This window comes from Sebastes fasciatus, chromosome 15 (genome assembly GCF_043250625.1).
Source record: "Sebastes fasciatus isolate fSebFas1 chromosome 15, fSebFas1.pri, whole genome shotgun sequence".
NCBI classification, from domain to species: domain Eukaryota; kingdom Metazoa; phylum Chordata; class Actinopteri; order Perciformes; family Sebastidae; genus Sebastes; species Sebastes fasciatus.
The window spans coordinates 25934062-25958155 of record NC_133809.1 but is presented as its reverse complement, the minus strand read 5'-3'; the positions used below and the strand labels follow the sequence as shown (position 1 = coordinate 25958155).

General features: G+C 40.0%; 1 protein-coding gene across 3 annotated transcripts in view; it reads left to right on the top strand.

Moving 5' to 3' along the window:
• The window catches only part of alk (ALK receptor tyrosine kinase), a 484391-nt gene that overhangs the window by 179419 nt on the left and 280878 nt on the right, over positions 1-24094 (top strand). Inside the window, exons 2-3 of one of the 3 annotated variants that reach the window (XM_074661350.1) lie at positions 1135-1245; positions 20217-20381. In XM_074661350.1, coding sequence (XP_074517451.1) covers positions 1135-1245; positions 20217-20381 — 276 coding nt within the window. Of the gene's footprint in view, positions 1-1134; positions 1246-20213; positions 20382-24094 lie in introns of all 3 variants that reach the window. The other 2 variants (XM_074661348.1, XM_074661351.1) reach the window with 2 other exon arrangements.

Here is a 24094-nt window from a genome sequence, read left to right as displayed (position 1 = left end):
GGCACCCTTTGACGTCTGTAGGTTACGCACCGGGCTTTCAGCTAACTCCAATTTAAAGCCATCCACGTCGTTATTAGATGGTCAGAGCAAACAACGTAATATTAAGAGCGAGTAAGTCCATTTAGGGTGGGTGGTTGGCTCAAACAAACAGACTTTTTATCTTTCTAACCAAGTAAACTTACATTGTAAGTTTATTTTGAAAAGACACTATACATGTAATGAGCGGAAACTGTACATTCAACACGGACGTTTATTTTGAAAAGACACTATGCATGTAATGAGCGGAAACTGTACATTCAACACGGACGTTTATTTTGAAAAGACACTATACATGTAATGAGCGGAAACTGTACATTCAACACGGACGTTTATTTTGAAAAGACACTATACATGTAATGAGCGGAAACTGTACATTCAACACGGACGTTTATTTTGAGAAGACACTATATATGTAATGAGCGGAAACTGTACATTCAACACGGACGTTTATTTTGAAAAGACACTATGCATGTAATGAGCGGAAACTGTACATTCAACACGGACGTTTATTTTGAAATAGGGTTGAATTGGATTTAAAATGTGAGGGTGCAGGTCATATCCACGCAGACCCTCTGCTGTTTTCTACGTTTTGGCTCGCTGCGGTTTGTTTGACGGATACGGGACGGATATGACGTCACATCACTCAGACTACAACAGTAGAAGCGGTAACTTCCTTGTACCTCCGCAAAGACTCAAATGAAGCAAATATATCGATTCTGGCATTAAAAAATCGATTTTCAAAATCGGAAAGAAAAAAACACGATACATAGGTGAATAAATTTTTTTTTTTCCACCCCTAGCGGAAACTGTACATTGAACACGGATATTTATTTTGAAAAGACACTATGCATGTAATGAGCTGAAACTGACATGTCCAAAACTGACACTAGAGGGGTTGGGAGTTGGGATTGAGAGTGTGTTGCCTCAGCATGGATGCCAAATCAGTGGCAATCAGTCAGCCCAAATAAACACAGCAAGGAGTAATCATTATTTCCTTGAATGCCTTAACATGTTAATAATAGTTTTCAGGTCTCTTCTCTTACGTCTCTGTGGCATATGCTCTGAAAGTAAAATGTGGATTTGCTGTTTTTGCAGGAGAACCGTTGGCTGGTAGAAGTGCTGCAGGCATTCCTAGAGGGTACTGGAGCTTCTCCTGGGTAGCCGAGGACGACCTGAGCTTCCCCAACGACTCCGTGCCCGTGTCAGGTGAGTGGGACATTGTCAGCTCTCCTCAGGCAGATGGACAGGCGAAGGCGCTTGTGTCCTCCAAAGATCCTTTGCTCCCAATTGGCCGTGGCACCTGGCATCAGCTCTCCATCAGTACACATAAACGTCTCTGTCCCGCCTGCCCTCTACATTCAGCACTGGCACCGTCACAAAACTGGCTTTCTGTTGATCAGCCTTTCTGTGACCCACTCAAGGACCCAGATAAATACAACTTCTAGTAACCATTACAAACACATCTGGAACCTGCCAGTGCTTATAGAATTAGTCCGAATTAATCTCTGTGGGGAACCGGGCTGGTTATAGTGGTGACAGTAATGAAATACATCAGATAAAATACATAGTAAGCATAGAAATACAATATTAGCCTACTCTTTCCCTTTCTTTTTATTTTTTACAAATCTACCCACATTTATCTTCCTACCTACCTTAAGTCCATCAGAGTACTACATTTTGTTTATTTTAAATATAGATGACGTAGTTTTATTTAAAAAAAAAAAGAAAGAAAATTAATTCTTTTAAAGAGGCAATTTCAAATTGTGACAAAGTTTGGCCGAAATATTAGAAAGTAATTCCAAGTTTCCTTTTCAAATAATCCAGGCATCAAGAAGCGATTTTTCAAGTAACTTTATTGAAAGTTACAGAACTATTCAGTCCCCTGAAGCATGTAAGAAACACAAGAACAGATATTGCATATTTTAATCAACTTTAAAAGCCAAACCTTAAGTGAGAGCGAGGGAGAGATAATACATTAATCTTCTATAATCAAGGTGTGGAGCTGCAGCAGAGCTCCCTATGGAGGATCCCATCACGGATTCACTGAAAAATGACAATATTCCGGGTTTATTGCCTTTTAATATGGATCCTAACTTAGAAAATCCTTGACAGCTTCAGAGAATTGTTCCTTGGATATGCATCACTGTTAACAGAATACTAAGTCTAAAAGACACATTTATGCTAAGAACAGATGTACTCATGTGGGTGATGCAATTGTATTGGATGTTTTCTCACAGATCACTAATCTGAATTGACTGTCAGCCGCTGGTGCAGCCATATGTCACAGATACAATCACGAACACTTTACTGCAGCCAGTAAAACAAATATCTCCTAGCTCCTTTTGCTCAGCTCGTAAAAGAAAATACTAAATGTAATAGTCTTTAAAGAAATTGATCTGCAGCTTCCAGTAATACCAATGCACATTCAGCTCAGTGCTGTGTGAACAGAATTTACAAAATATTAGTGATGGCTTTAAACTTTGATAATGGGATTCTGAGATTTTCATGCATCTCCTTCAAAAGGGTCATTCTCTCTGGTACCGGCTTTAATCAGTCATGTTTTGCAAGCAGGATTCAAGCGGGTAGATTTTGGCATTACGTTCCATGAGCTAATGTCAAACATCATCATGCATGCGAAAGCAAGCTCATAGTGGACAGGTCAAATCAGATGAGATAGCAAATCTGTTCAGAGGAGGGGCGAGAAAGAGAGATAAACGGATGTGTGAGCAGGTGGACTGTAGTCTTCAGTCTGGGTCAGTTTCTACTCCATATGAACCCCCACCAGCGTCAATGGCTAAAATAGACAATTAACAGTGCATGAGTCTTTCTGAATTTAAATATAATTTTGAAGGATGAACAGACAATGTAGATCTACGCACTGGATCTTGCCTTCAACATTAATGTAATGCATAGATTAAAGCGTGTTCACACCAGCCTTGCTTAGTCAGGTGGAACCAAACCCTGGAGCGTGCGGTGCAGGTCATTTTGGTGTGTGAACACCATTCGAACCAATCGCGGGAAGTTAGTTAAAAAAACATTTGCTTTTCCTGTTTTGGTGACTGGTGAAATAGTAGCCTATTTGCATGTTTGCTGCCACTGAGTTTGATGAATTTACTGTTTATCAGAAGACATGTGAGACTATAATTAGTCCCCTCCACGGACAGACCGTTTTGACCTTTGACCCAGCCACTAGCCTTCTGTTCGGCTCATTTTCTGTAACCGGTGTAGCATAAAAGCATGGTGGAATTAACAAAAGAGCTTGCTACCTCACCAGCTGCTAAATGAGTACAATTTAACAACTTCATCCATACACTCTTGTCACAGTGAATGCACATTGCTAACGCCAGATGAGTGGCAACTTTGCTTGGCTCATTTTTCTGTACGTTAACCAGTGTAGCATGAAAGCATGGTGGAATTATCAAGTTACCTATCTACCTAGCCAGCCGCTAAATGAGTAATATTGAACAACTTCATCCACAATTTTGTCGCAGTGAATGCACATTGCTATCGCTGGATGAGTGCTAGCCAGCCGCTAAATGAGTAAAATTTAACAATTTCATCCACACACTGTTGTCACAGTGTCGGAGAGCACATATCATGCTTCAAGGCAACTGTTGAGTCGTACGAGGAGCCAACTCTATGACCAATAATCAAACATCATTTCTACCACATTACTTTAGTCTGAGTGGTAAGAAAAGTGATCTGAAGACCGGAGCCCATTATTACAGCCCTGCTGGGTACGAGCATCTGAGTAAGTGAGCCCAGAGGACCATGTGTGCATCCGTGTCACGTCACACTCTCATAGCCCATTCCTATCACTCGGTGGCAACAGCTCCAGCATGATTTTTTTTTTTTTGCCCCCTCCCAACCTCTTGGAGGGTGGGAGGTCTTCCTGTAAGCGATGATTCAAAGTCCCTCGAGCACCAGACTGTCACCCAAACTGTTTACGAAACACATCCTTGAATGTGAAACCCTGGGACCCTGCTTCAGCATGCCTGTGGCTGTGACAGCCTGGAGTGGACCTCGCTGTAATTGGTGTCAGTTAGACAACGGATCGCCCTACCATTTTTGAATCAATCAATCCGTCACACACACACACACACAGCCGATTACATTTCATATGATTTCATATGATGACAGCTCCGGACCTCGCATCTCTGGTATGTTAGCAAACCAGACGAGGAGGGTTTTTATTTCTGCATGGTGGTTAGTGAACCGAGCGTGATGTGGCTGGAGCAGGAAGGATCACATCTGGGCAGTAAAAGCCAGATGACTCCGACTGAATGATGGCACAGTGCAGAGAAACAAATTAAATCGTGATTACCACAAATGTTGTGCAATTTGCCAAAATGTTGATTTGAACAAACCGCAACAAATGTTTTACTTGTACAATATTTAACATATTTTCTTATATTGTATTCGTACTGAATGTATGTTTGGGCATAGTTGTGCCTTCTATTTCTAGACTTGTATAGCCCAAATGTTTTCAGGAGCCAAGATGACAAAAGCCACTCGGAGTGAGGAGATGCTTCACACTTCTGGAAGGAAGATTAGGTGATGTTGCATTGTGTTGCATAGGACAGCTTTAGAGGACGCTGAGAAAAAGGTTTGGTCTCAACAACATGGCACGGTGAACATGGCTTTAGGCTGCGGTGATGGATCTCAGCTGTCCCTACAGCATCTGCTGTGCGCTGGCATTTATTACCTACCACAAAAGCCAACACAGACCGACTGGACGCTCGCCACCAGCTGCCCCCATACTCTCCCTCTTGCCTCCCTGCTTCCATTAGCAGCCTTTAGCTGCAGGGGCTACAGGCTAAGCCAACGTCTGTATTTGCATTTCCGTGCTGGTAAGCTGACTTTATTGCCTCTGTGTGTGTCAGTGATGACCTGCCTCCCATCTACAGTGTGCATCTTCCCTTGGGGAATAACACAGCAGGGTAGCCTGTTGCCATATTCAGCGAAACCCTTCCATACGGCGTCGTTCTCACTCCAGACCCATTCTCCTCATCGAGATGGATTGTCCCGGTTCAGCTGTGGCTGCCAGCTGTAACAGAGGCACTCAGATGGATGCTAGCCACTTGAGGAGTTGCCGTGCTCTACAATAGAACATCTGCCTCACTCAGCTGGTAGTGCTGTTCTTGTGTAATGAGACACAGCAGCGGAATAAAACACATTTGCAAAGGCGGAGGGGTATAAAAGATAGAGCACTGGTGGAGGTGCTTAAATATGGCGTCCTATAGCAGCCGTTCTAAACCCCTACTCAGCCTGGTCTCACTCCCAGGGCGTCAAATACCGACGCTTGGGCAGAGGCCCTCGGTGTCTTGATACCGACGCATGAGGCACCCTTTAGCATCAACAGGGTTTGAATTACAGGGGGGATTGAGGAGGGTCTGACACCCCTAATTAAGACTTGGACAAGAGATAAAAAAAGTGATCATGAATATTCCAATATATTTACCTGGAAGAATCTTGTAATATGATTTCAGACACCCCTAAAGTGGACCATACCATTTCTTAACCTTTGAAATTAAGATTTTATACTAGGTGAGGATTTCTTTTATTGCTTCTCCATGGTAAAATAGTTTAGTTAACTTAACAATTTTTTCATATTCCTCAGCTTCTTACCTTTCGAAAGAGACCATATATATATATACACATACTGTATAAGCATTATGGTTGAGGAGCTAGTCCTGATTCATTTTGGATTGTTATATAGGCGTTTTTTCCGAGGTATAGGGTTAGGGCGCAGGAGGTTAAAAAATAAGAAAAAAGGTTAATTTTTAAGTTGTTTTTAACATCATGCCAATTTTCATATGCAGGGGTGACGAAAAGCACAGATTTAGTGTAATTTTTTAACGTCACATCCAAGGACCATTAGAAATTCAAATACCGCAGCATAACAGAAAACTAATCTTTAACACCAATTCTCAGTATCTCACTTTCATTCTTCAAACACTAAGGTCTCATTAATATCACAGCATTAGTCTCGCACATTTCCCTCTCAGGAGTAAGCAGGCGATTATGTCTGACAGCTACTTTAAATGCATCGGGAATGAAATGATGAAAAATACAAGATAATGAAATTAATGGAAACATCTGCTCCGTTTGGCTGGAATCTAAGATGCACAGTTGTTAATGTGAACAAGAAAAGCAAACTCGTAGGGGGAAAAGTTTTCTATTAAAATCTATTAAAATCCCCCCCCCCCTTGTTTGTGTATTTCGATGCTCTGGATATTGGGTTCAATTTGAAAAAGGTTTGTCTCGGACTTTGGATGGAAATTCAATGACGACATTAACAGAATTTGCTGACAAAAGTTTACTGCTGCTTCTTATAATGGCTCAGAGTTGCTATTGACTGGAACAGTGGGAAACCATCAAACTGTTAATGGTTTGGAACATATTGTGAGGCAAAAGGCTTTTTTATGGTTTTGGTATTCAGTACTTTCTTCAATATCGTCAAGGCCATAGAGGGTATGTTGTGAAGGATTTCTCTTGACCCCCTTCCAGCGTGTGTCGCCTTTGTAGTTTTGAAGAGAGATGATAAGGCGAAGGAGCGAGGTTCACAAGGAACGAGAAGCCTGACGTTTGACTTTGATCCGCTCTGATCTAGAATCAGAAACTGTCGCGTGCAGTTGAGCCACCACTCCATCTACCCTAATACATCCAGACATCTCTCTTCCTTTTCTGTGCTGTCGAATAAACACATTTGATTGCATTCAAACCCATCCTTTTATCGCAAATCCAGGGAAGGGAGAACAAGTTTATTTGTTTCGCAAAAGGGGAGCACAGCTGATTAATATCAACTCATACAGGGTAAAGAAAAGCAAGCCATGAAATAAGCACTTCCTTATTAATTTGTGCAACAGAATCAGAGTTCTGTGTTTTATATCATTTCTTTACAACACCTGCCACCTGCAGTTAGTAAGAAAAAAATAAAAATCATTTGCCACTCATTTGCCATCTATCCCTCTGCATGTGTTTGACAGGAAGGCTCCAGTTCCCTTGAGAAGAAAATGAATTTGCCTGGAATACCTAGGCCATAAAATGTGGAATGGATACATAAATAAACTCAGCCAGACACAATCTCATTGTGATCAGGAAATAAACATATTCATCATCTCGGTTAAGGGTTTCATGGGGAAATTTGTCAGCACAATTTTCACTCGCGATCCACAAAGAGGCATACATCGTTAGATGTAATTTACTTGATGTCAAAAGCACTCCTGTGCAAATCCAGCATCTCATTTTTTTTAACCATGTAATCACATAGTAGTGCACTATTGGGAATTGACTATTTCATTTATATACAATATTAAGATGGCCACAATTGCATTTCAATGACCTTCGGCTGCGTTACCCAACTCAATTTCTGCTCTGGTTGATGAATGAGGTCAGGGTCGTGCAGACGCATAGCCTATAGTATTGATAGGCTTATTAACCAATCACACACCCGCGTTAACAGTCACAACCACTCTGGAACGTTCTAATTAATTACTAACAGGGCTAGTTCAACAGTGCCTGAGCACATTCATTGTATGGGCCTTGTTAACACCACCCTGTCACCAGAATTTTTTTTTGGCATTGTACGTTTCTGCACGTTTTGAATGTAGACGTTTCTGAACCAAAATTTTTTTTCATAAATGCATATAAATTCATATCTGCCTCGTATCACGCTTGCAGAAATGCACAATGCCACATGGTTAACGGTTGTGAAACGATTGGTTTGGCTTGGGGAACAAAACTACTTGGTTAAGGTTAGAAAAAAGATAATTTTTTGTGTTAAAATTAGAACGTAACGGCGTATCTAGCGTAAATAAATATCAACCACCGTTAACTGACTTTCTTATGTAAGGTTATGCAACAATCGGAATGTTACGTAAAGCCTTACATAAAACTTTACGTAAAATGTTAACATCGCGTAAACCAACGTAACATAAAACATTACGTAAAATGTTACTTAAAACAACTTTATTGCTACGTAAAAAGTACGTAAAGTGTACGTAAAGTGTACGTAAAGTTTACTTTTGGTTTCTCACCAATCTCCTGGGTGAAAGTCCTGTGTTTGTTTGACCTATCCAACACCCCTCCCACCTGCTCTTAGTGGACTTTTACATTTTTTATACACGTTATTATACCGTGTAACTTTCAATAACGGTCGCTCCGTATACTACGTCACTTGCTTTACGCGTCGCTCGTTGTACCACATCACTTGCACCGACCGAATGCAAATGTCCACATTAAATGTATCTGTGGTTTGCAGAAATGTACAATGCCAACATTTTTTCCTGGCGACTGGGCTGGATTCACCAGTGTTTTTACAATGAATGAATTCCCCTTTAAAGCATCTGACCACATTCATTTTATGGGCAACACCATTTACAGGCCTGGTTTTGTTCATGTTGAAACCAACTTGTGTTATAAAACTAGCACCATTCACAAAGGGGTGGCTGTTAATGACCTCAATTGCATTTGCAAGTGGTGCTAATGAAATTACACGCACATATGAATCATCCATCAAACTACACATTGCGTTGTCTACAGAGGCCTTCAGAAACAATATTGAAATGTTGACCCTGATCTTGGCAGATGTATAAAGACGAGTCACAAGTCGTTATTGTTATGTTGGTCTCTTTGTTTTTTCTTTTACATGCCAGTTTTCCTTTCATGGTGGCCGGGTTACATTAGGTTGGTTCTGGCTTTAAATTGACTTAATAACCATCCTGTCTCTTATTAAGAAATGACATGCAGGCAACAGTAATTGGCCATTTTGAGCTTCACAGATTTACAATCTTTAAACGTTCTCTGTAGATTTGCATCTGCAAACCCCATGATGCTTTATGGCTCCAAGCCGTCGGATCCTGAGCATCACCGCGACCAATGGCCACCATCTCTGGGGTATTAGGATTCATAGATTGTCTTTAATTATCATCAAAGCCTAGTGTGCTGAGAGCCCAACTGGCCTGTGAAAAAAAAACGCAGTTTGGGTAGCAGATGAGTAACAATGATAATGTGATTATAATCAATATTGTTCTCTTGAAGCATTCATAATATATTGGGTTACAGGACTGATGGAATTACTTTCGGATGAGATGACATGAAATAAATGGTGTGCAGATTGGAGAAGGAGGAAATCAACCTTTAGAAATAAAATCTGTATGACTGCACATGGCAACTCTTTTGATTGAGCCTCTTTTTGCTTTTCACTCAGATCGAACAAGCTGAAATATTGGATGGCATAATGTTGACATAAAGCTGTGCCAGTATTTCTGTTATGGCAGCTTGAATTAAACACATCAATTCATAGTCATTATTATAGCTTTTCTGAAAAATAATTCTTGCGTAACAAATATCTGTAAATGCCTGTCAATTAAAGCCACTGTGCAGACATCAGTTAATCTGGCATGTACTGTAACAAAGACAAAGTCTATTCTGTCTTTAAGCAGTCACAGAAATGTAACTTGTTTAATGTATTTTTACCATAACCTGAAACTTTCCTTTGCTCAAGTTCTGGAGTGATGTTGCAGTATGCAATTAATTAGAGCCCTTGGAGCCAGTTGAATATGTGCCGATTTTACAGGATCCTTGAAGACATATGCAGTCTATCCTTTTTAGATGAAAACGGCATAGAAGCAATTAATGAAGTGGCTCAGCAACAATAAATGTCAGCGGAGGATTCTACATTCAGATAGTCGCACAAAAATCATTTTCACATGAGTTATATAACGGTGGCGGATCCACTTATCTTCCGCCTGTCTTATCTATAGTTACTGACCTGTAGAAAAAGTGACATGTTGTTAAATGTAGAGCTCCAGTTATCCATAGGAACAGGATTTTGACAACGGCAAACAACAATATCTTCCAAGAAGTACATTATTTCTTACTTCAAATTTTTAAGTCTGACATTATCATTGCATTATTTTTCTAAAGCTACGTACTTGACAATTTGTATCAATCTTCTCATCTCACTCTCGGGAAAGACAGAAAACAAGCGAATCTCCCAATATGTCGAACTACTAATTTAATGTTTTGTACAGTTATTTGAAGGCTAAATATGTCTAAATTAGGGCTGTCAATCGATTAAAATATTTAATTGCGCTTAATTGCAAATTAATCACATATTTTTTTTCAAAATGTACCTTAAAGGAACAGTGTGTAACAATTAGGGGGGGATCTCTTGGTAGAAAGTGTAATATAATATTATATAAGTATGTTTTTTTTAGTGTATAATCACCTGATAATAAAGTGTTGTGTTTTTGTTACCTTAGAATGAGCCGTTTATATCTACATATGAAGCGGGTCCTCTTCACGGAGTACGCCATGTTGCACCGCCATGTTTCAACAGTAGCCCGGAATGGACAAACCAAACACTTATCTTTTCCTGCTTGGGCTGGAGTGGATAATGTTTCTTTCTTTCTCTCTCTCTCTCTCTCTCTCTCTCTCTCTCTCTCTCTCTCTCTCTCTCTCTCTCTCTCTCTCTCTCTCTCTCTCTCTCTCTCTCTCTCTCTCTCTCTCTCTCTCTCTCTCTTCTTGCGTCACCCCTCATTTCCCACGTACACACACAACACGCACTGGCCATTCGTGTTTTCCCTTTAAAGGGAGATTTGTCAAGTACTTAATTTTCTTATGAACATGGGAGTGGGAGAATATGCTGCTTTATGCAAATGTATATACATATTTAGTATTTGAAATCAATTATCAACACAAAACAATGACCGATATTGTCCAGAAACCCTCACAGGTACTGCATTTAGCATAAAAAAATCTATGATCAAATCATAACATGGCAAACTGCAGCCCAACAGGCAACAACAGCTGTCAGTGTGTCAGTGTGCTGACTTGACTATGACTTACGCCAAACTGCATGTGATTATCATAAAGTGGGCTTGTCTGTAAAGGGGAGACTCGTGGGTACCCATAGAACCCATTTACATTCACATATCTTGAGGTCCGAGGTCAAGGGAATATGGCCATGCCAGTTTTTCCTTGCCAAAATTTTGTGCAAGTTTGTAGTGTTATTTAGCCTAACCCTAACCCCCCATATATTTTTATTTCAAACTTTTCTTTTTTTTTAATGTTTGAAATAAAGTATACCTACCAGGGCTGCTGAGTCATTGTGGAATTAATTGTTTTCCCCCATTATTCAAAAAGGTAAAACAAAAAACAGCTAAGTTACTTGCTTTTACCCAATTATACCGTATGTCCTCTTATAGCCCTATTATACATACAACAGCTGAAGTACACCAGCATTTAATAATTGTCATCTACAGAAAGTTTCTTCATGCCACGAGTAGATTTTCTAAAACAGGCACACATAAATTCTTCTCTCAGAGATATCACAGTTTCACAGTGAACACCTGCTTCAATTTCAAACAGTAATTACTCCGAGCTTGGGGACAAATCAAATATTAAAACAAACTTTGGAGAATGGGAGAATGTTTGTCATGACCCGCTCCTGATTAACAGCGCTCTGCCAAAACATTAGGGGGCAACCGAGGATGCCTTTTAGCAAAGACAAAAGGGAGAAAACTGAAACCGTGTGTGGCAAATATTTTTTTTTATGGTAGGCCTACCTGCCATTTCTCTAAATAGCTTGTGTAGTTGGTTTGATTAAAATGTGCAATGGTGTAATCAAAAGGTAAATGAACCCATGCTCAGTAATGTCAAAAAAAGGATCTGATTACATATTCAGAGGCTATTATGGTTTTGAAAGTAATCAAAGATTGTGAATGAATGGGCCGTAAAAAGCAGTGTCCCTGGTCATTTGGCAAGTCATCAGTTCTTAGTCACTTTGCACATGCATAAGGTGGGCGAAACTGGATGACGGACTCAGATCTTGCTCACCACAGTTGAATCATATCTCTCATCCCCATTTGGCAGCACACAGAAGTGCTAAGCTCGTCAGTTTGCCAAGTGCGTTTCTGCATGCATGAATGTTGGGGTGATATCCGAGGGTGGAAAAATGCGAGGAGTTAGCTCTGAAACTTTTGTCTGTTAGTTTCCCTGAGTGTGCAAAGTTAGCAAACGTATGTACTGTATGTAACCAGTCTTTGGTAAATATTATTTTTTTGTGAAACAACCAACAAGGCAAATTATTGAAATAATCTATGACCAATAAACTGATAGATTGACATGTTGTTGGGCTGTGTATTGGCAAGAATCTGGCGATACGATACGTATCATGATACAGGGGTTACGATTCAATATATTGCGATTTATTTCAGTACTGTAAGTAAGGCAATATATTGCAATTTTTAAAATCTAATTTTAGGAAAACTGTCATAGGATAAAGAACACACCACCTTGTGCATAAAATCGGAGTAACCAGAAAAATGGGATCTGCATTCGCATTTATCACAGTCCCTGTAAAATCCAACATCATGACACTACTTTGAGAGGGCACATACACTGAGAGGGAGCATCTCTTTGCAAATGAAAGTAATGACTGAGTTAATCTTTGCATGTGAACTATTAATTAAAAATCGATAGTGTTTTTGAGAATGGATACAGTATCACAAAACATAATATGACGATGTTTGATTTTTTCGATCTTTTCATACACCCCTACATGTTATTAAAATCTGTTTGAATATCACTATTTACTGGTGGTGCAATCAATGCAGACATGAATTGTATAAACACTGATGTCAGCTCAGTGCAACTTTAAAGCCTCCGCTCGGGTTCAAATGAACACACTGCATCATTCCACCCTACATAGACATTTATTGAAGGAAAGGAAATGAGCTTTCACCACAACCTTGAACTTCTCTATTTCTCCACATCTCATCAGCCCTCAAGGTCCCCAGTGGCAATGAGCTGCAGGAGTCGATACTTTTTGCCAAATGACAAGTTTTAAGCATGGAAACCATTACCCTTACTGGCACTAAGTGGCTGGGAACGATGATTCCTCTAAAGGCAGCTGCCTCCTCAAGTGGACAGCCATGTAATTTAAGGGCAGCCTAATGCAGCCTTGATGCCACCTCATTAGGTAAAGCTCCTTTTAAACATTCATTCCTACGTCTCAATTCACTGATAACTTGTTCAAACTGTGTTCCAAGTCTCATAATATATGTTAAGTACTGTAGATAATAATATTTAAGGAGATTAAGAAGATCTCTATTAATGGAGAGGGATATTTTATAGCGCTATGGGGATGCTGAAAATTTAATAGAATAGAATAGCATATTGGACATATTCACACAAAGTACAGAAATTGTAAATGTCACATTACCCAAACCAACTGATAAAGATAGTTAAAGCCGGGGTAAGCAGTTGGCTATTCAGTCATCAGCCTTCATACAGTAACCTGTACGAGTACTAGTCATTCATTTCAAACATCATCCCGATTGTGATCCTGATGCCTTTAGCAGTGATTCTATGATAATTAAGGTCCTGCTTTCTTTGCAAACTTGTGAGTATGTAAAGATCTATGGTTAGCAGAAGGCTAAACTATTAAAAAGATATAGCCATGAGCCGTGAGCTAGCCGCAGCAGGCCAAGCAGCAGACTAAGCAGCAGGCTAAACTATTAGCAACATTTTCTCTCCATCTCTCTAATACTTCAGCCTGCTGCTAACCGTAGGCTAAACTATTAACAACATTTTCTCTCCATCTCTCTAATACTTTAGCCTGCTGCTAACCGTAGGCTAAACTATTAACAACTTTTTCTCTCCATCTCTGAAAAGCTTCACCGATATGGTCCGACTCTCTTTTTGATTAATCCATCTTGCAGTTGTTGCCAATGCTGGAATAGCAACTTTTCCTGCAGAATGTTCTGCCGTTGAATCAGGCTTTCAGGCTTTCACATCTGCATTTGTAGAACAGCCAATAGGAACGCCCTCTCTCTGAAATGACCTTTGATTGGCCAACATCTCCCATCACAGGTTGGATTTTGTAAAGCCTGAAAACAGAGCCAAGACAAGAGGAGGTGCAGAAGTCTAGTTGTCACTCACAACACTTGAATTACAATATGCAGAAAGGTTATTATGGAATTTTTGCCCAATGACTCCAAAATAAACTGCCTACCCCAGCTTTAACATTGGTATTTATGATAGATAGTGTAGATGACATTCAGCAAAAACAACATCAAAAGAATCAAGAAAGGCAAGTGACTAAAATAAGAGTCAAACTACATGTTCAACACCACACTATATATATGCACTCAACCAAGGGATGTAGGACTAACGTGGGCAGACTTCACCAGGTCCATATAACCTTTTGTGTAGTAGCTTATAGGGCATTATTGACTTTAGTGTTGTGTAAAGTTCTCTTCCTTGTGTAGAAAGTTTTCTGCCATTTACAGTTTCTGCCTCCTTGCCAGTGTATTTAGCAGCCAAAACGGAAGTCAGTACTTCACATCGAACTAACAAACTTTCTTTATATTACTGTGTAAAACTGTCCAAAACATATTTTTAGATCTAAGATAATTCAAGGTTGCCAGCCCAAGCCATGTCTTCTGCAGACCTGTACAGACTTGAGAAGTGCTATTTTAAAAGCTGTTTATTAGCGTATTCTAAAACTCAAACATGAGATCACCCACGGCTGCCCTGTGTGATCCTCTACGTGCTCTGTTAGAAAGTAATTTATCTGAAGAACAGCAGCACTGTTAACACCAAGATAGTGCAGGCTTTGCAGTAAGAAGGAGGGGTATCAGCGTTGTACAGGCTGAACTGAAATTGAAAAACAAAACTTTTACAAACAGAAGAAGTGTTTGCTCTAAAATCAATACGTGAAATTGCTTCTGATTTTTTAGAGACAGACACAAGATGGGAGAGTTTCCAAGACCTCAGCACAGTGTAACTATCCAACACATGCTGAGAAAGTCAGTTTTTCCCAGTTGTGGTGCCTACCTAGACTACAGCTGTAACACTCTGTACCTGAACAACATAGTGATAAAAGCTACTCTATTGATCTGACGACATTGGCCTCTTAATGTTGGGTGGTTGTGGCTCAGAGGGTAGAGCAGGTTGTCCACCAATCGGAAGGTCGGCGGTTCAATCCCCGGCTGCTCCGGGTCACATGTCGATGTGTCCTTGAGCAAGACACTTAACAAATTGCTCCTGAAGGCATAGCTATCGGTGTGTGAATGAGTATTTAGATTAGATCCTGATGGGCAAAGTTGGCACCTTAGCAGCCTCTGCCGTCAGTGTATGAATATGTGTGTGTGAATGGGTGAATGCTGACATGTAGTGTAAAGCGCTTTGAGTGGTTGGAAGACTAGAAAAGCGCTATATACTGTAAGTCCAAGCCCATTTACCATTTAATCTTGTCCACCTTAAGTATGATAGGAGTGCCTTCCTAAATACAAATGCTCATTTTATTTTTTTTATTTGAAAAGTTCAGTATCAGTCTTTTTGCAGTTTTTGTGGACATGTTCTGTGTCCATGTACAAAGGTTACTATTCTAACTCAACAAAAGAAAAACAACTGATATTGGTTGTTTGGACAAAATATCATGTGTATATAATGTATCTTCAGTCTAAAACCGTGGGAGGCTTTAGCCATCAGAATCCTGGTGGGGTGCAGTCAGTGTTCAAATTCAGCCTGGGGTCTCATTTATAAAACGGTGCGTAGGATCCATACTAAACATGTACATGCGCACAAAAGCCGAAAATGACGCGCGGCAAAAAAAAAAATCAGACTTATAAAACTGTGCGTACGCACGCCTCCAGGCAATGTTCCCTTTATAAATCACAGTCCACCTGGAAATGTGCGCACGTGGATCAGCCTCATATTCCGCCCTCTACACAACCACATTCAGCCATAAATGGTCAAGGCAAAGCACCTCATGAATGTTTCTGCCTAGAAATGAGCCTGTTGATCAGTGGATCTTTACGGTGAATCACAGCGACTACCGAGAGGAAGACCAAGAAAAGCTTTGTTCTGACACAGAGATCGAGGTGCTTGTAGGTGAGGTGATCCCTGAACACTCGTTCCATCCTAATTCTTTTATTCACGTTGTCCTCGCAGTTCCAGTGCATCCACCACGCAGCATGTTACGAGTGTCATAGGCACTGTGTTACGATTTGAGCATATTTTTTCATGCTAAATGCAGTACCTGTGAGGATTTCTGGACAATATTTGTCATTCTTTTATGTTTTTTTATGTACAATAATAAATATATACATACATTTGCATAAAGCAAGCATATTTGACAACTTAAAAACTTGACAAATCTCTATTTAAGGTACATTTTGAACAGATACAAAATTAACCGATTAATCCCGATTTATCTATGGACAATCATGCAATTAAATATTTTAATTGATTGACAGCCCTAGTTCCCATACAATGAAACAGCATAATGTACTTAAATTATGCACGTAACTTAAGTTATGTTGTATGGGAACGTCATTTTTAGGAGACAGGGACGTCCAATTACACCATTGCTCTGTAGGCTGGGAGAGTACTGTATACATGCACAGGCATACATGAATGCGTCCCTACCTGCAAAACTATACCATCAATTCATACAAAGAATATTTTACCTAGGGCAAACAAAGTAACTGAAAAAGAATTCACCGTTGCAATGTTTATCGCTCTCCGCCGACATAATGAAAATGGCAATTCACAGTGGACAGGCAATGGTTTGCCAACAGACGAGATCAAGGTTGCATCCCATGATAATCATGAACATGCCCACAGCCTCAGATGCTGACAACATACTCTGTGTTACAAGTGTTGAGTGTGCCCCCACGCATAGATAGCCTATTATTTATTTCAAGAATCTAAATATATAGGAAGATATACATTTATACAGAAATGAAACAGTGGCACCAAAAAATTATTATTATATTTTAGACCTTCCCTTTAAATTTCTCAAGTGAGGCTTTCTGGGGAGCTCATGTGTCTTTCAGGGAGCCTCCCCTTAGCCCCCTCCGTGTTTCGGACCCTGTGTGCAGGTTGTACAGAGGTAGAATACCTCCATAGACCTGCATTCACTTATGGGAGCAGCAACTATACTGTTGTTACTGCAGTAATCAAAACTCTTGGGCTGCTAATTAATTAGCTCCATCACACTTCACTACAATTTAATGCGCTAATTTGTGTGTTATTTATCCTCTTGCTGCCACATCAAGCATCCTCAACAGGTGAACCATACTGCGTTGTCAAATTTGTATTATCTCCTTATGTTACGTGACATGAATATTTCTGATAGACATGCTTTATTTGTAGTCCTAATGCAACGTGTGATATTTGAATCCAATTTTTATCATAATCCCACAAAGTAAAATAAAAAAAATGGGGGTTGGAGCTGCATTGGTCAGGATTATTGTTCTTTGCATTGATGATTTCACTTAGTTTCCTTCATGAACTGTAACAGGATTAGTTGTAGTCACGCTGCTGTAAGACCCTTCACACACTATGCGTTCACATACACAAATAAAACATGCAGAAATGTTGATATGTTAAAGGGACTATTTGTAACTTTCAGAAATGCTTCTTAACAGCGACACCTGTGGCCGTGAAATCAACGAAAGTCACTGTCGGGCTCGCGCTTGCTCGCTCTAAATAGACATGAACGAGCATCGCTCAAAACAGTGAGGTGACACACATCAGCTAAAAGCACAATATCACTCTATATTTCAGCTGCTTGGCAGTAATGTTAGCTGACCAGACGAAGGTCTCTCCATGAATCACTGCTGATACTGTGTTTGCTTCTCCTGCCTCAGCGCAGGCTTCAGCAGCGGGGCTACGCAGTGAGAAACTCGTCTCACTCCGCCCGCAGCCGGAGTGAACAGTGAGACACCGGCACCCGATCAGTAACGAGACCCGATCAGTAACGAGACGACAGAGCCCCGTCACTTCACAAGACACGGAAAACCTCTGTTTGTCTGGTGAAACTGCAGCATTTATTTCTGCTCAAACGTCCACTAACTCTTCTGCAGTGTGGAGTGAGCGCGCGTTCACGTCTAGACGTGGAGCGAGTACACGAGAATGCGCGCGCTGTCTGGGTGAAGGCAAGCAGGCAGAGGAGCGGGCGCGCCGGCCACACGCGATCGCGCATATGCGAGCGCACATGTGTCCCGACCCGGTACATTTATATGCTTAAAAAGTTACAAACAGTCCCTTTAATTGTGAGGTTTTTTTTACCAACTATCGGTCTAATACAGTTAGCATTATCAGACAGATGTTTTTGCGTGTTCATAGCTTTAATGTGATAATAATTGAAATATTAGTGTACATATGTAAACAAATCCACCGCCCTGTTTAAACCTTATCCTGGTTCTGACCACTTTATGATAGAAAAGCAAGATTGTGAAAGAAACTGGTAGATAGTCATAGAAGGATAATTATACTACGCTTTAGCTCCTCTCCTCCAGAGCCTAGTATGAGAAGTCATTTGAAAGTGACCAAGCCCCCTCAAACAGCGATTTGCCGAGCCGCAGGGATGAGTCTACATGAGGTCTGTCCACAGGGAGGGAAGGACAGATAGGAAAGGAAAGATGGAGACAGAGAGAGGATGAGTGGGAGGAGAGCTGACCCTTAATTTTCTCCCTGAGCAAATTTTTAGGGAGGGTATTACAACAGTAATACCATAACGTCTGTTACTCCCAGCCCTAGTCGTGACGGCAGCAATTTTTAAATGAGCACTGCATTTGTATTACCCCCCGTCCACTCCTCCCAGTGGAAAAAGTATGCACTATATGCACCAAGGGTGGTCCTGCTATTAAAACGGTTACTCCTCGCTTCATGCGCTGACACAAAACGGATGTGGTGCAACCCAAAGTATGAGGCCATTAAAACTGCAAAAAAAAGTATCCAGCTGACAGGGTCCTTCCTCCCTAAGCCTGTTGTTGCCTCTTCTGTCTGATCTTTTAAAGTTTTAGTCAAATCTGGAATGAGGCTGTATACTTAGCAGATTTTGCAACAGTCTGAAGTTAAAGAAGCAATGCCTCGTTTGTTGGAACTGTGGACTTACAATCAAAAAAATCTCTGCTGTGGGAATATCATTTTTTATTGAATTGAACACCTCTTTTCCCCTGACAATATTATGTAATTAAAAAGTTTAATTTGATAATCAGACTAAACAAAGTATTCTATATTTCCAATCATCGTTGCCTGGTATTATTTCAGCACTTGCTGCTGCGCGATCAGTTTTCTTTCCCCAGTGAGTTTGGATTAATACTGTAGGTGGGCTTCAAGATTCACTTTAATTTGAGCGTTGTTTAGTTATCGCATTATGATAGCCCTTGTTGAAATACATCCCTCTGCCAAAATTTGTTTTGAATTATTGTTGAAGAGTTTCTCTATCATTTTTATGATAATCTTGGTGATAGGAGGTGGGCGGTATACTGGTTTTGTCACCATCACCGGTTACGTTTGGCCACAACATAGATTTTGCGATACCGTCATTACCGTGATGATACACGCATGTTTTGGTTTAGCACACACACGACGTCACACCAACACAGGTTGTCTATGGTTACGTACAAGCTACCACCGTTCCGTTCCGTTCAGTTGAGGAACCTTTGATTTTCATTTCCACGCCCTTGTTAACAGATTTGAGCAGCTACACAGCTCGGCTGTGCTGCTGAACTGCTGCGTCTCGTACGTGTGTGGCGTCCACACAGAGCATTGCCGCTGCGGAGCTGCTACTGCATGCCCTCAACGAATCATTTTCACTGTTTATTTTTGCTGAGAACTGCAGAAAAAATAGGCGACCCACCGAGCCGCGCTGCTCACGGTCCAGCTTTCGGTTTCTTCAAAGATGTAAAATTATTTTTAATGTAATTCCCACACTGGCTGTGGTGAAAAGAGCTGAAAAAAACTTTAAAATAATAAAACAACAGTAAATATGTGAAAAAACAACTTTTTTTACGAATATTCTTTATTGCTGAGATCCAGGTGGCTCGGCAAACGGCTACAGTTCACTCACATTACATTACATTTACATTATGGGGCAGGCTACTCCTCCCAAAACACATGCAGGCCTATACCTCATATATCTTTCTCTTAAAGATATATCCCCTTACATTGCCATTAGAAAGAAAAGAGGTAAAATCATATTTTCAGTATCCGTTTTAATCTTGTAATACCATGATATAATACACAAAAAACAAAAGAAATACTGTGATATACATTTTAGGTCATATCGCACACCCCTACCTGGTGTACATATTAGCAATATTCAAGCCAAAGACACATCTCCATATGTAAATGCCTCTTTATTTCAGCAGATCACCGGTGCCCTGGCAATAGCAGAACATGTGACCAGCACCTGGAGGGTATCCCAGAGTTCACATGGAGCATCGTGGCCGCCGGGGACCTGCGGGAGGGAAGGAACGAGAAAAGCGAAAAGAAGGCAGGAAGCCCCCAGGGCTGGGAGGAAGGTAAGGACGAAGGTATCACGCTTTCCCCCGTTGCAGGGGAATTTCATTTTTCAACAAACTTTCTTCTCATACTTTATTATTCTCTGCTCATGTTGAACTTTATAAAAAATGCATCTTCTATTACTTTCTGGACTTTTTTTTTCTTAAGTCATTGTCAGTTTTGTCATGGCAATCTTTTTTTGGGGGGGGGGTTCATCTCTGTTCACTTTAAGCCACCTACTTAGTTATGTCAATAACTAAACTAAAACAATCACTCTAAGCCAACCTCCTCTTTTAATACCAAACGAATGAAGCAGTATGGCATGTTTGCCGAAGGTATTACTTTTCACAAAGGCAAAGAGCTGAATATAGTTTACTGAGCCAGTAGTCTGCGACATCTTGTAGGCCCTCTGCCTTCAAATCTCCCATATCCTCCTGCATCATTCATTTTCATACCTTGGAAGATGAGAAAACTGTTTCTGTCATCTTATCTCCTGAGGTGATGGTGAAATGGTGGGAGACAGAGGGGTCTATTTATTTCCTTAAATGTTTTTTTTTTCCTATCATGAGCCACAAGTCTGAGACCATATGGGTGGAGTGCGAGATGAAATTGGAAAAGTGAAATATATACTGTATTGACTGGTAAGAGAAAGGAGCTGCTGTGAACGGACTGGAAAAATGATTGATGTCTGTCCTCTATATCTACTTTACGTTGTAAATGTGGGCAGGGGATGTGTGCATGCATATGTGTGTTGGCTCAGCTCAGTGGCTAAGGCACAATTTGAAGTATATCAAAAGAAAAAATGGCAACAGTCCAACACCCAGCAGCACAAAAATTACAGAGGGTCCCTTGATTTCTCCCTATCATATTTATCAATTAAGAATATATATGTATATTTAAGTGATGTAACGATCCATTGATTTGTATCGATATATCGATGCAATGATCAACGATCCAATATAATTGATGCAAAGTAAGAACATCGATACATATCATCATCTTTAAGAAACCCCCTCTATTTTGAAGTTCATGTATCACCATTTCCGTTCCAAGTGCACCTCCTCCTCGGAGGCCAGTAATAAAATTGTCAAATCGTATTTTAGTTGCTTTTTGTGAGTTGATATAAATGTAACTACATACATTTGCATAAAGCAGCATATTTGTCCACTCCCATGTTGATGAAAGTATTAAATACTTGACAAATCTCCCTTTAAGGTACATTTTGAACAGATAGAAAATGTGCGATTAATTTGCAATTAATCGTGATCTTGATTTTAATTGATTGACAGCCTTATTAGCAAGTTAACATATTGTTACCAAAATATTACTATACTATTCCTAAATAGTTTTGCCTCGTTGCTCTTCAAATGTGTTTCTCCATTATTACCCTTTTGTTTTTGGCCCCCTGTAACCTTGTTACATAAATTTCTATCCAGAATTGCCCAGGTATATCCATTGTTAATACCAAGCTATTACCTGGTTATGACTTTGGTAATTACATGGTATTACTTTATTATGAAATTTTCATTATCAAACCATTACCCCACTTTTTACCATTACCAGCTTTAATGTAAAGTCCTACCAGAATTTTGGTCCAAAATGGAGAGGAAAGCTCGTTTTCAGTAGAAAATGTCTTTGTCTCTGCTAGGTTTTGTCTTTGATTGGTGTACAAATATTTCGTCTCATCTTAAAAAATCCGTTACTCTTTTCCATACATGCTTTGGATCTGGATCTATTAACTCTTTAACATTATAGGACATATATATTCTCCCAACAACGAGGATTCCTCCCCAGTTAAAAGACTTGACTATACAAAATTTACAAAACGGGTTTCTCTGCCCCCCTAAAATTATTTTTATTGAGTTAATCTTAAGGATGCTAAATCCCCAAGAGCAGAGCGATTCAATAAACAATTTGTATGATATGCAGACGTTCAAGAGAATATCTATGAAGCAATGTAATTAACAGGAACATCACCCTTCTCCCTGACCCTGTAACAGCCACGGTTAACGTCACGCGTGTGTATGTGCAAAAAAAAAATCAAAGAAAATGAAGCTGATCATGATTGAAGGTTGGCAACACGGCGTACAAAGGAAATATATGTGCATAATCATGTTCGAGCCCTCAGTTAGCCACAATACAGTTGCCGTGTTTTGAATAATTGAGCTGGGCGAGCTGCTGTCTCCACACATTTCACTGGCGCTTGCGATTTAAAAGGGATGGAAATAAGGGATGAATACTTAATGGCTATGATGTGTGGAATTGCTCGAGCTGTTTTCTACAGTATCTAACTCATTGGCTGTAAGATGTTCAAACTTTGCAGCTTGTTCAGTCGGACAGTGTTTCTTTTATCCAGAGATGCAGTAGTTAGCGGGAAGTTGTGCAGACAAATCACTGAGGTTACCTAGATCGAGTACAAGTCCAGCTACCATAAACAGACGCTTATTGGTGCTTTCTATTGATACCTTTATGCTGTATATTGCAGTAGTGGAGTACATTTACTCAAGTACTGTACTTAAATGCAATTTTGAGGTATTTTTCATTTTGTGGTACTTCATACTTTCACTCCCACTACATTTTGAAGGCAAATATTGTGCTTTTTACTCCACTAGCTACTATTATTTAATAACATACTTTGGTTAGGCATTGACCTTTTAATGGTCAAGGTTAGGATAGGTTGCCGGGCAGTGAGTCTCGCAAGAGTTTTTCACAAATTGTGGGTCACCGTCTAGACACGACCCTCTGACTCTCTGCCAGTTAGCAACATGGCTACCACTAGCTGCTTAGCTACAACCGTTAGAATCCCAGTTTGAACTAGAAACCCCGATCTCATGGTGCCTTCAAATGAAACTTAGGCCTTTAGCGAAATGCTGTCTGGTAAGCAGTGATGTAGTGTGTATGTCAGGGTCTTTTATTGTGAAAGGCAAGAACGGAAGGAGTGTAGCTGTAATGCGCTGGCGTTGACATTGTGGGAGGCAATAAAGAATTTGCTGACTTGGTTCAGACCACAGACCCTCCGTGTTATTATTTTATTACCTTCATAGGTATAGATGCAACTCAAGCGCTATCCTCTTCCTTTGTACCATAAATGGAGCCTTTATTTTCCCGGTAGATCGCGACCCGGCGGCAGACAGAATTGAATAATGAAAGCGAGCCTTATAGGGAACCAATCTAAACACTGATGGTGTATTATTCTATAGCCACTACATTGTGCAATCAACATTCACTTCATAATGAGAAGTTAAAGCAAAAAAACTTGTCTTTTGTCACTTTAACACAAAATATAAATCAACTAATAAATGGTGTTGATCTATTATGGGTTTAGCTACCCAGCAGTATTTAAAGTAATTAAACCTATCCTCACATTTACCAGCTGCAACATTAAAGTGATGCTGCTTACACATTAATGCATCATTAATTATAATTCAGTGATATAAAATCTATATGAATCTGAAATGGGCTATTCTGCATAATGAGTGCTTATACTTTCATTGCTTAAAGTGTATTTTGATGCGAATACTTTTTGTACTTTTACATGACGTTTATGATTGAATGCTGGACTTTTTACTTACAATGTAGTATTGCTACTTTTAACCAAGTAAAAGATCTGAATACTTCTTCCACCTCTGGTCTATAGTGATGCCCACTAAAGGATAATTAATGCCCTTTATAGTGTAAAGAATAATATATGGCAATACCACTGCTGAACTATGGTTCCATTCCCACTGTGGCTGTCTGCAATATA